General features: G+C 39.1%; 1 protein-coding gene across 8 annotated transcripts in view; it reads left to right on the forward strand.

Annotated features, from left to right (window-relative positions):
• GULP1 (GULP PTB domain containing engulfment adaptor 1) overlaps window positions 1-12,146 on the forward strand; it is a 144,516-nt gene that overhangs the window by 92,678 nt on the left and 39,692 nt on the right. For all 8 annotated transcript variants that reach the window (XM_077181142.1, XM_077181143.1, XM_077181144.1 and 5 more), the window contains one exon: window positions 10,644-10,715. In XM_077181142.1, coding sequence (XP_077037257.1) covers window positions 10,644-10,715 — 72 coding nt within the window. The remainder of the gene's footprint in view (window positions 1-10,643; window positions 10,716-12,146) is intronic.

Consider the following 12,146-nt stretch of genomic DNA (forward strand, 5'->3'; position numbering starts at 1 on the left):
TATAAATTATTTACTGCACTCAAAGTTATGATACTAGATTTTAAAGGTGATCTTCTCTGGTAATGATAACTTAAAAAAAAAGAAATTGAGACTCTGTCAAAAATTTTGGGTTCCTTGAGAAGCCTACCAAAATTTATATTATATTTCCAAGCTGCTAAAGCATTAGCTGCACACATTCACAGCTCTTTCTTCAGAATAGCTCTTTTCTGGTGTGCTGCTTGTCCTCCGTTTGACAGCACATCGATTCCCTGAATCAAGAATTAAATCAGGAGTCATTTATTCTAATTATGGTGCAGAAAGCCTCGCAGTATTAAAAGTCCTGATTCAGAAGCAATGCAGTGTCCTTAAAATAGGCCAGTTCTTATTTCACATTAAACTGGAAAAGGTCTTTAATAAACTGTGAGTCAGGGACAATAGTTATTTGTTCCTATTACTGAGGCTATTTGTGTTGGAATGAGGATTTTGTTCCTAACTGTGACTTCTGTTTTTTCTCCCACAGGGAATTCCTGTTTCTGTGTTTATAATGTCATTGCATGTTGCCATGGCAAAAGTTGTATTGCCATGATAGTACGAGTTCAGTATTATGTTAGTCAAGGACAAGGGAGGTAGAAATTAGATCAAAATAAACTTTAACCACAAAATGGGAAACGTCTGTGGAATTTCATCTCTGCTTTTATAAGATATTGTTAGTGTTTTCTGGTGCTCCCATAGTTTTTGATTTGTATTTATTAACATATATATGCCATATATATTTATATAAATCCATCACAATTTCTTCCTGAAATTGTAGAATTTATTTACATTGAGCAGAGGAAGGCTGTGTAAGAATTCTGTGTCCTGCTTCAGTTGCTACAAGCTGAATGCTCAGAATTGCACAATCCCACCTTGAACTGGCACATGGAAACTCCTGGCTGGGCTGGTACGTGTTGTTATGAAAGAAAGAATCTGAAGGCTGTGCTCAGAGCCCTTCCTAACAATGAACTCATCTGGGAAACATCTCTTGGCAGGAGCAGCTGCTCTCAGTGGTGCCATGGCCCGTTTGCTCCCCTGGTTCAGAGGTGCACCCCAAAACTTCTGCATTAAATAGTCCTGGGTTTAGAAAGCTTCACCTTATTGGTAGAGCAGAGTGGTTCTGTCAATTTTCTGGATTAAGATAGTTTTTGTTATCAAATAATTGACAGCGTATGTTGGTTCTTCATGAGGGCTTTTTGTCTCTGTTCAGTTTCCACTCTGTTTTGGGGAGATAGACCTAGTATTTGTAACAGGAAAAAAAGTCAGCAGGACAGATGGAGCTTAACAGAGAGTCCAAGCTTCAGCTTGCTGTGTTTTGTAAAAAGATAGAGATGGTTTCAGGATGTTAATACAGAGCCAACCAGTAGGTGCTGCATTCAGAGGAGCAATGGGGTTATGAAAACCAGGGTGTTAATTCAGCAGGACCAAATTGTGAAACCAGGGCAGCAGCTTTGGATGACTTATGCTGGGTGTTCAAATTGCTGTGATGCAACTTGGGATCTTCATGTTCATCATGTACCTTTTAATTGTAGCATTTTACTGGAGAGGTGTGTGTTTTTTGAGGGGCCAGTGGATGTGGGAATCTGTCCTTTCCATTTGGGAGTGCTGAAAAAGATGATCTTTAACCTCAGCTTGGGTAGGGTAGTGGTTTACACAAGTAGTAACAATTAAATGTTTTTTCCTACAGCAGTGCAGTGAAGTTCCTGCTGAATGGCCAGGGTTCTGGCTGGCATCTGCAGAGGTGAAGGGGGAAGTGAAGCAAGGTGGCCTCTGTGTTCTGAAATTTCTAACACTGCATTTCACATCTGTACAAAGAATTTAGGAGTTGTTGCAATTTTTCAGTTTTATGTTTAAGGTAGATTAAATCACTGCGTTGGCATCTGTTTCTTGGATACAAAAAAAGCAGCAAATGGTATTGTTACATTAAGATATTTGGAAATATCTAGGACTTAGTGAAAAACTATGTTTTAGTACATTCAAGGGCCTACAGTGACTTTACAATTTGCATGAAGAAGTTATGCTTGAGTTAAATCAAGTTGCAGTGATGCAGAACTAGGTCTGTCTAATTATGAATGTGTAAAGCTGAAAAATCTGTCCACTCTGTTATCGTTTACTTCTGAATTTCAAAAATTTGATGTATAAAATAGTGAATATGCATTATTTTTAGGTGGCTTTCTTCAGTGAAGGTAATTTTTTTTTTTTACTGGAAACAATCCAGTCAGGAATATAAATTTTCTAAACTGAAGTATTCAAGTAGTGTGATGTGTCTTCAGTGAGTATCAGAGGCTTTTCACGTTTGAACATCCTTTCTAAAGGAAGTGTCAGGTTTAATAATTAAGTCTGTCCTATCTTGATACAGAATAGTTCTTGTGCACACCTTCACTGAGCATTGGTTCAGCAATGAAAATTCTTGCAGAACCAAAGATGTGCTGCATTTTAGGACTGACCAGTCAGAGCTGCCAGTTCTTAATTCTTGGAAGGCTCAAACTAAATGGAATCTAAAATAATATGAGAGTAACAACAGAGGGTTGCAGGAGCTGGCAAGGATGTTATTGAGCATCTGTGGTTGGACAGCCCAGCCATTTCCTACACGAGTCAGAAACAATTCAGGCCATGTGTAGGGGTCAAGCTAGATCACACTTGTCAATACTATGCTTATTGGATGGGTTTTCTCCTGGTAGTTACCCTTAAACTTTGAGGCAGTATCCAGCTGTGCTATAAGGAGGCTCTGCAGAGTTGATGGGTAGTGGCAGAGGAGCAGAAGATTTGATGCCATTGTTTGGTGTGTCAATAGTGTGTGGATTGGAGTAAAAGAGCTGTAATAATTTGAGGATGGTGCCTTTGGGTTACTCACAGACATCTCCTGCTGTAGCAAAAGCATCTGACAGTTTCTCCTCCCCAAAAAAAAAAACCAAAAAACCTTTCACGTTTGTAAAAAGCCAAAACTGGAAACACAGAGTATGTCCAAATTAAGACATGTGTCGTTCTTTAATTTACTCCTTCATTTTTTCCAGCCTCTGAGCAGAGGATTCTTGCATGTGAAGGCTGAAGAACATTGCCACACACATGGGGAAAGAATGCCATCAAAAGAACCTGTGTGACCCAGTCACAGCCAGGGAATATATGATGAGAAATTATGTTCTCCAGTGATGGACTTGCTCTCACTGCCATTTTCTCCTGCCCTTGTTTATTACATGCCAAATGTTATCCTTGGTTTTATTTATCAGCCATGGGAAGTGCATCTGGGATTAAAAGGAAAACAGGCCTTCAGCATGATATACTACAGTATTAGCATCACTGCCATTTGTGCACTGGCAAAGTGTTCCCTTTTTAAGCCCTTTTCCCATACATCAAAGTTTTAAAAGAATTTTCTAAAAGTGGCTTGAGTTTGCTGTCCTTTTTTTGCTCCAAGCTGGACTATCCCTAAGACATATCCCTATTACCTGCTTCTGCCTCCTCACTCAGGGCTGGAGTGAACAGTCAGCTCCAGCTGAGGAGTGTGTGGAGCAGAGCCAGGGAAATGTTTTCTGCTCTCAGTGCCTGAGGTGGGAGTCAGGCTGGGGCAGCTGTGCTGCTCTCAGCCTCTGCCTTTAGTCTGGGTAGCTTTGGGGGTCTGCTGGAGGTGTGTGCAATGGGAGAACAGGGTACACCACCCCTGTGCCTGTCTGATCTTCAGGTGCAGTCTGACAGCTCTTCAGGGCATGGTTCAGCTTGAGCTGGGCTTCTGAGGTGCTGGGGGGATTGATGGACTGAAGAAATGCTGGCTGGTTTCTCTTGTACAGCTGGTGTTTTCTATAGTGACAGTCTTGACAACATACATGTGTTACCTTTACTCTCTCTCTGTATTCCAGCCTGCTCTTATCTCCCTTGTGTGGGTCCTAACTGTATTAGCATCATTTTGTCTTTAGAATTAATACAGAGCACAGCTTTTTTATTTTATCCTTATTGATAGCCCACTTGGTATGTGATCACACTAGAGAAGATTTAAGTTTTACTCATTTACCAAGTGTGTCCTAAGGTCTTCTGAAGTTCTGCTTACAAACAAGCTGGTTTTGGTAATACAAACATATTCCTATGGTATTTTTCTTTTTGAGTGCCACTTTCCCTTCTGGCTGCAGTGGGACTTGAGGAGGAATGTGACCTTGTGTAATTATCCCATTCTTTGGCCTTTAGGGTCACACCAAGCTGGAATCAGCTGACTTGATTTCTTGCAGTCAGCAGCTCAATAATTTCTCTTTTTCTCATATATGAACATGAGTTAGGAGACAGGTGGAGGCAGGATTAGGGCTGCCATGTGCCCTCAGTTTCTCAGGTAGCTTTGACAGAATATTTCTAGGAATTCCTGTTTCCAGACATTTGGGCAGGAGCCACATCCAGGTGAGGTGCACTACTCCAGGGAAATGTCTGTTGTCTCTGTCAGCTGTTCAAATATGTGTTGAGCTTTAGTTATCAAATTATGTTCTTTATTAGTGATTCATAGATCCAGAATGAAAGACTGAAATGACTGCTTGTACATTTGAAGGTGGAGAGCTCTTAATTACTGCAGTTGTAGAGAATATGAGAAAGTACAAATTAAGCCAGTGGGACTTTTTGAACCTAATTATTTTATGATCCTTTCTGTAACACTCTCTTTTTTTCCCCCAAATAATTCAATAACTTATTAAATAAATTTTTCTTTCATCATATCTTAATTACTAAAAATATTTTCTATTGATGGATTAAATACCTGGTAATATTTGATTTCCATTAGATAATTTCCTTTTTTTAAATGTTTTTAATTGTGCATTCATCTTTCTTCTTTGCCAGTAGTACTTGAACACTTCCTCAAAAAACACCTCGAATTTCTTTCCTGTGTGAGGGCCACCAGTTATGCAGAGCATTAGGTGTCAGACAAGCAGGGGATATTCAGGGAATGTGCTGATGTGTGTCTGATGCCACTTTGCCTCATACTCCCATGTGGTGAGTTGGATTTCTGCTCTCGTTTGAGTGGCAATCATGCCCAGGAGTTGTTTTTAAGGTTGTTTTTAAGCATTAGGAAAGTGCTCTCCAAAGGGGAAAAATCCAAACATTTACATGCTCTGGCAAAAACATGTCTTTGTAGAGAGCCAAGGAAGCTGCTGCAGGTGAGGAGTTGGACTGTGGGGTGGGGAAAGAGAAGGAACCCAAAGTACAAAGTTTTGTTTGTTTTATGGTCCCTGTTGTCCTTCTGCTGTTTGAGTGATGAAGAATCACGAGTGTAAAGCTGAGCAAAATGTCTGCCTGGGCTTGTGGAGTGGTTAACAGCTCAGACATTTGTTCAGAGCTGGTCCCACTTCTCTCTCATTCTTGTTTTATACTCTGTTGTTCTGGTGTTCTCACAATGTGGATACATTTGTCTTCCTTTCATCAGTAAATCAGCATCCCTGTAGAACTGAGGAGGTAGAAGGAGCTAATTTGTCAAAAGCTGCCAGCAGGTATCCAGTCATTTTGCATTGGTTTTTTTTTTTTCCCTTTCTTTATTGTATGATTTTGGTAAGTACTGTTTTCGTATAATTGCATTTAAGTCTGTATAAAAGAGAACCATTAATGTTCAGGAATTTCAGAGTAAAAAGGAAATGTGGCACTGTGAAAGACTGGGGTTTTTTTAAGATTGAAATGTGATGACAAAGGAAAACAGATGTTGTTTTATTATTAAAATATCCTACACTGCTCTCTACTGGAAGAGTGCAAGTCTACATTAAATATTCAGAAGTGCACCTAAAGCTATTTCTTGATCAAGAGTCAAGTTTATTAATATTTTTAATGGTAAAACTAACTTTTCCTAAGCATGTATAGAGTTTTTCCCCCCTAAGCTTTGAAGAAAAGCACCTGGTTGTTCTTTGCATGTAAAGCCAATAAAATGTTGAGGGTCAAAATCTAAACTGCCAGGGGAAGAACTACTGGAGAGTTTCCTGCTGATGTCAAGGAAAGAAAGTGCACTGCTAACCTTAACAATTCACCTGGCCTTTCTAAGACCTGCTGGGCACATCAGAACAGCAGCAGGCTTGTCAGAAATGTCAGGGATTCTGGATGCCTGAAGTTGTCTTACATTTGAAATGACTTTTAATTGAGCCAGCAAAGTAAAAGATTATTTGCATTTTATTTTAATAGTTTCTCCAGCGAAAGTATAATTCTAAAAGCAGTTTTAATAATTTTACAATGGAAGTGGACCAGAAAATGTCTTGTTCATGTTAATGCATAGGGAAATGTCACCTACATTCTGACAAATATTCCTCACAAAGGGTCTGGCTGATAGCTTGTTGTGTAAGACAGCCCTCCTGGTCATTACATTTCTCTCAGTTGCTGTCAGTGATAAAACCTTTGTTGATTTAATCTGTTGAAATAGTGTCTGTTAATTCTTTGCAGCTGCATTATCTTGCAAATCTTTGCATGTGGAGTGAATACATCTGGTTGTCTGCTAGTATTAGATTAGAAACAGTTTGATCTGAGGAGTTTGTCTTGTATGTGGCTGGCCAACAGCTCACTTTCTTCATGGCAAACATCACTGTACATTAAAGGAACACTTAAATGGTCCTGACTGATAGGATCTGTTGGCCTCATAAGAGTTATTTCTGATTGCAGACAGCTGCAAGTGAAATGAGTAATATATTAGGAAAATAACTGCTCGTCAGATTTAAAAGGAATGGAATATGTTTGGAAGAATGGCAGACTGCAGTGAAGAATGTGTGGTAAAGAAAATTGCTTTAGCTTGCTTTATGTTATACAAAATATTAAATGTCATCTTCTTCCAACTTTTTTAAGTATGCAACAAAAATTCAGTATGATCATGATCAACTTAGCAGTAAACAACACATAAATATTTGAGTTTTGTGGCATGCCTAAATTATGTATTGTGTCTGTTTGAGCAGGCATATTATGCATGGAGTACACCAACCTCAAGAATAATCTTTTTGCTAGCTGCAGACAGTAAATGGATGTAGCAGTCCTATGTAAACATTTTTCAGCTGTATTATGTATTTCAACACATCACTTATGTAAAGAACACTTAAGTACTTTATGTGTTTATTAGTTTGCATTTAGGATTAATAGCAAATGATCTAAAGGGAAACTGTTATTTTCTGTTTCCCTCTTCTGCAGTGAAGTGTAGGAGCTGTGTTAGCTTGACTCTCAGGAACCACTTAGGTTTCATATGCTGGTTGTTCTGCATGAGTCAAGTTGCAGAAGGGAACCTCAAATGCTGAAAATAATCACTGACTTGCCAAGTTCCCATCTAAAGCTCTGGATCAGTACTGCTCCCTAAAGGGGCCTGGGCATGGAAAGGGAGGTTTCACATTTACCCCTCTGGCTCCAAAATTTTTCTTGCAGAAACTCTTCCATGCTGAATAATTGTATTATTTGTGCCACAGCTGGATGAACTTCCTGATAGAACAAATATTTGTTTTCTGTGCTTTTGTGAGATTTGGTGAGAAAAATCTGCTGAAAGGGCCATGATGAAATGGCCACCTTCCCATTTCATGGGAGTGGTGAGTTAGTTGTTGGTGGCTTCCCCCAGAGACCTGGTGGCAGCGTGCCTGCTGTGCCAGGGGTTGTACAAACTGCACAGTGACCTTGGCAGCTGAAGCCCCAGCTTTGCAAATACATCTGTTTGCTTAGCTTAACCATCATCAGTAATACCACAGTAATTGGTACCTCATATTAAACAGAAAATGATGATAGATGAGATGGAAAGGCACAGAGCATAGAAAAAAGCAAGCAATAAAAAGCTTCCCATTAAAACTGTTGGCTTTAATGCAGTAAAGTAAGGCTTTACTGCATAGTCATTCTTTTGTTACAAACCTGTGTTGGTCTGAAATTCTGTCTGTATTTTTCCCCCAAACAGAACAGTCCAAGTTAGTCAGAATATCCCCCGTTAATTGCTGGTTTTCCTTTTATTACTCTTACCAAGACCTTAAGAAGGGAAGTCAAGCATTAAATGTGTAAGCAATTTTAACACACCTGAATTAACAAATTAGTACAGTTGCAATTGAAAGAATTAGAAATAGTTACAAACAGTGCAATCCATAGTATAGCCTTGTAATTTTTCTTGGTCTTAACACTTAAGCTAAAATTCTTCTTTGTCTATATGGAGTAAATGTGTCTTAATTATTTTCCTATGCATTTTCCTAGTTTATTATGCATGAACTTGAAGCTTGAATTCCACATCCAGCTCAAAACTGCTGAGAGCAATTGAAATTTTAGTGGTGATGCTTAATGTCAAAACCAACACTCATCTGGAAGAGAGTGAATGATTTATGGAATTCTAGTGGGTTATGGTCTGTAAATGCTGATCTAAGGTTCATGGTATTTCTGTATTCTCTGAGTCTTGGTTGTTTATTTCTTTTGTAACTTACTGAGCAAACACAATGAGTTTTTCTTCTGGTTTTATCAGTCTTTTAAAGTGCTTTCAGCAGTTTATCTTTCTGCTTAGAAATCTACTTGTCCCTCCTCTCCATGGTCATAAATGGTAATTTCTGGTTTGGGGAACATTACTATAAGCTTTAAAATTCAGTGACATTTAAGAGATTCCCCAGCTGTGGCTGGGGAATTTGATTTTCTGAGGCAGTAGTGTGAATTATCATGAGGTACAAGCTTCTGGGAAAACTGTATTTGTGGAAGGTACTGTTTGTGGAAAGATTGGTCTGCTGCTGGGATTTACTGAATACAGCAAAGATACCTTCATCCTTCTTGGACTGTGAAGCAGAGGAGAGTCCTGGGGAAATGACTGATTCTTTCTTAGCTTTATCAGAGCTTGCTCATCTGGATGGAAGTAAGTAAACAAGAAATGTAGGGCAGCCCTGTGCCCTTCTGGAGAAGCAGCTGCAGGCAAGGCAGCATGACCTGGGGCATCTCTGTGTGTGCATGACCCAGTTCCACCAGAGGCCTGGCCCTGAATCTGCACTGGGAACTACTGGGCTGCTTGCACTGGTACTGGTGCTGCCAGTCTGGAAACAGCACAAGGATTAGGAAACAGCCGGGGATGAAGCATTTGTGCAGCTCAGTGCTCACTGAGCCTTGTCCATACCTGCAGCTCTTGTTTCCTGTGTTTCTGCAGGATTCCTGCTCTGTGTATCACATACCTTGTGTGCTCACAAACTTACAGCAATTAAACTTCTGCCTTTTGTGTTCTCCCAGGTGTGGTGGATATAAGTTTGCTTGTCTGCAGGTATCTGGTACTGTTGGTGTTTCAGCCTTCTTCTTAGACTCTCATCTGATCTTACCTGTTGGTTTGGGCTTTTTTTTGCTCACATATATTCACTCATCTTTCCCTTTCTGTCTCTGCTGTGTGCAGTATCCATCATGTCTAAGAATCATTCTTCCTTCTCTACATGCATTTTGTGCAGCCATCACTTTTCCAGGCAAGATCACCCCCTTGGTCTAAAGTCATCAGAGATGTTGTGTGAAGGACATCAAATCAATAGCAGAGCCTTCTGCTCTGTTCTTCCAAAGCCTTGGTCTCCTGGCTGGAGAAGTAATCATAAAGAATATTGGCAGCAGATGTGTGTGGTGTTTTGATTTACACTGTTGTTTTCAAGGTGGCATGTCATATTTCTAAGTCAGTAGCAAATATCTAATGAGGCTTCACTGTTGGTGGAGCTGCACAGTTTCTTTGCAGGAGTACCTTGAGCATACTAAACATGTTTGGAAGGTTTAAAAGAACTAAAAACTCCAGAGTTACTCTGTTTAAGTTGTCTGTATCTTGGCAAATTTAAATCCCTTTCAAAATGCCTAGGACTTAAAAATTGTACATGTCTGTGTGTCATGGTACACAGAAACCTGTACTTTGGGAAAAAAGGGAGGGGTTTTTTTTCCTAGAGTTAATTTAGCATATACACATACATGATGTGACTTAGCTGTAGTTCAATGTGAAAATTTGGCAACAGAAAATCAATTAGTATATCACACAGATGGTTTTCAGGCAGGATTATCATACATTTTGTAACAGCACAGTAGAAGGTGAGTGTGACTGTACAGAAAACTAAAGCATTTCAGTGTACAGAGAAATAAGGTCCTTTTGCAGTATTGTGCTTTCTATATGAAAACACGTGTTTGGTTTTCATTAAAGACTTACTTGGTAAAAATATGAATTGATATAGAAAAACTACTTGAAAATGTCTCTTGTTTTACATAAGCTGGAGCCTAGTTCCTGTAAGTCTATGTTACTATACCAAGCAGCTTTGAGAGGAAAATCAGTTCTTTTAATTTATTTTACATCTTGTGGGAATGTTTTAGTGACAGAATCCAAAGTATTGGCTCGTGTTTTTTCATGGGAAGAATCTTCCATCTGTATTTTGCATGTGTTTTTTTATTATTTTCTAAAAAGAGTTATTACCGAAGTGGTAATTTCCCTGTGGAAAAAGGTACTTGAACTTCTAATTTACAGATTTGTCTAGGATGTTTTTTAAAGTCAATTTTGATAATGCTAATATTAGTATAGAATGTAATTCTTGTTATTTTCTTGATTAGAAATAGCTGTGTGAAGGTTTTTATTTATCAACTACTGAAACAATTGCCTTTCCAAAATGCTGCTCGAAAATAATTGGAAAATAAGATTACTCAAGTTGATTATGCCTTTAAATGCATAACTTACTGCTCACAAATTACAATTTTTTCAGTTTCTAGGCAGTACAGAAGTGGAGCAGCCCAAAGGCACGGAAGTTGTAAGAGATGCTGTTAGAAAATTAAAGGTAAGAATTTTTAATGAAACATAAATGGAATGTACTCTTAACCTCTTTTTACAACTAAGACACTGTAGGTTTTCTAGGTGAATTCCCTGGCTCTAGAAGTAGTTGCTTTTACTAACCTCTTTAGTGTGTAGGTTCTTCCTTATTATGTCTATATGGTGTGGTGTTCTGCTGTGTACAACATTTAGTTGTCCTACAGATTTTACAATAATTCAGAAATATTTATAAAGTAAATGTATTTCAATGGCTAATGCTTCTTCTTCAGGCTTGTTTAGGGCTTCATTAATACAAATGGAGGTAGCAAGAATTTGTTTTAGCTGCCATCCCCAGCTATGGCTGAGAAAATCAGGCTTTTGCAATTTCCTCTTGGCTACATGTGCTTGGGCACCAAGGGACTGGATGGACAACTAAAAATATCCGAGTGCAATGACTTGCTGAGGGTTGTTTTCAGTGAACATGGCTTTGCCTTGGCTGCTCAGAGCTCTGCAGGCACTGTGAGCTGGGGCAGGGAATGCTGATTGTTCCAATCCACTCCACTGCCTTGTTTCTGTGGGATTGCTTCATGCCTAGCTGCTCTGAGCTATTGGCCCTCCAGTTTACTTAGATGTAAAAAATCTTTCTCCCTACTACTGCATTTTTCATAACTTTCTTGCAGGCTTTTCATTGTTCATTTAAACAGGTTCCGTGGAAATGGGCAGGAAACGTGGGGAGTCAATATTGAAAAAATGGATTGTGTTATTACCATACTAAAGAAATGCAGAAAGGAAACAAGAGATTACTCATGTAGCTCAGCTTTTAAGGCTGAGTTTTCCCTTGAGAAAGCCATCTTTACAAGATGGATCAGTAATCTTATTAAGGTATTGGAACACATTCTTTGCTGTTGTTTTCACTCTACCAAGATAGTACAGCTGCCTTTAAAGATTCATTTAGCTGATTCTTGGAGTGTTTTATTCCAAAAAGACTTTTTTGTCTTTGTCTATACTGCAGATAGAGTCATTATTACCCAGTTGTTTTCAAGTGTTTTAGGCTAAGTTTGACCCTTTAAGCATTGCAGCATTCTATCAGTGGAAACAAAGTGGATTTGTGTGCACCTTGTGTAGTTTATCTTTATAAAACTCCAATACCCCCAGAAAAATCAGTTCTGTGCAGAAATCTGTCACAGTGATACCTTGCTATGGAGCAGCTTTGCTTGTGTTATAAAGGTGTTTTATTGGACTCCTGAATAACCAAATGCTGAGTGTCTCTGTCCAACTGGTGGAACACCAGCCTGGCCTGGGCTCTCACTGATCACTGGAGGCTTTGGGTGGGTTGAATTCTCTGATTTCTCACATGGACATTGTTTCCTCTGAGAGAGAGTCCTAAAAGGATTTCAAATAACTGCTCTCAGACGTGTGGGCAAAGCCAGAAATGTGGTGTTTGCATTTATGGTGTCAC

This window comes from Agelaius phoeniceus, chromosome 7 (genome assembly GCF_051311805.1).
Source record: "Agelaius phoeniceus isolate bAgePho1 chromosome 7, bAgePho1.hap1, whole genome shotgun sequence".
Taxonomy (NCBI): Eukaryota; Metazoa; Chordata; class Aves; order Passeriformes; family Icteridae; genus Agelaius; species Agelaius phoeniceus.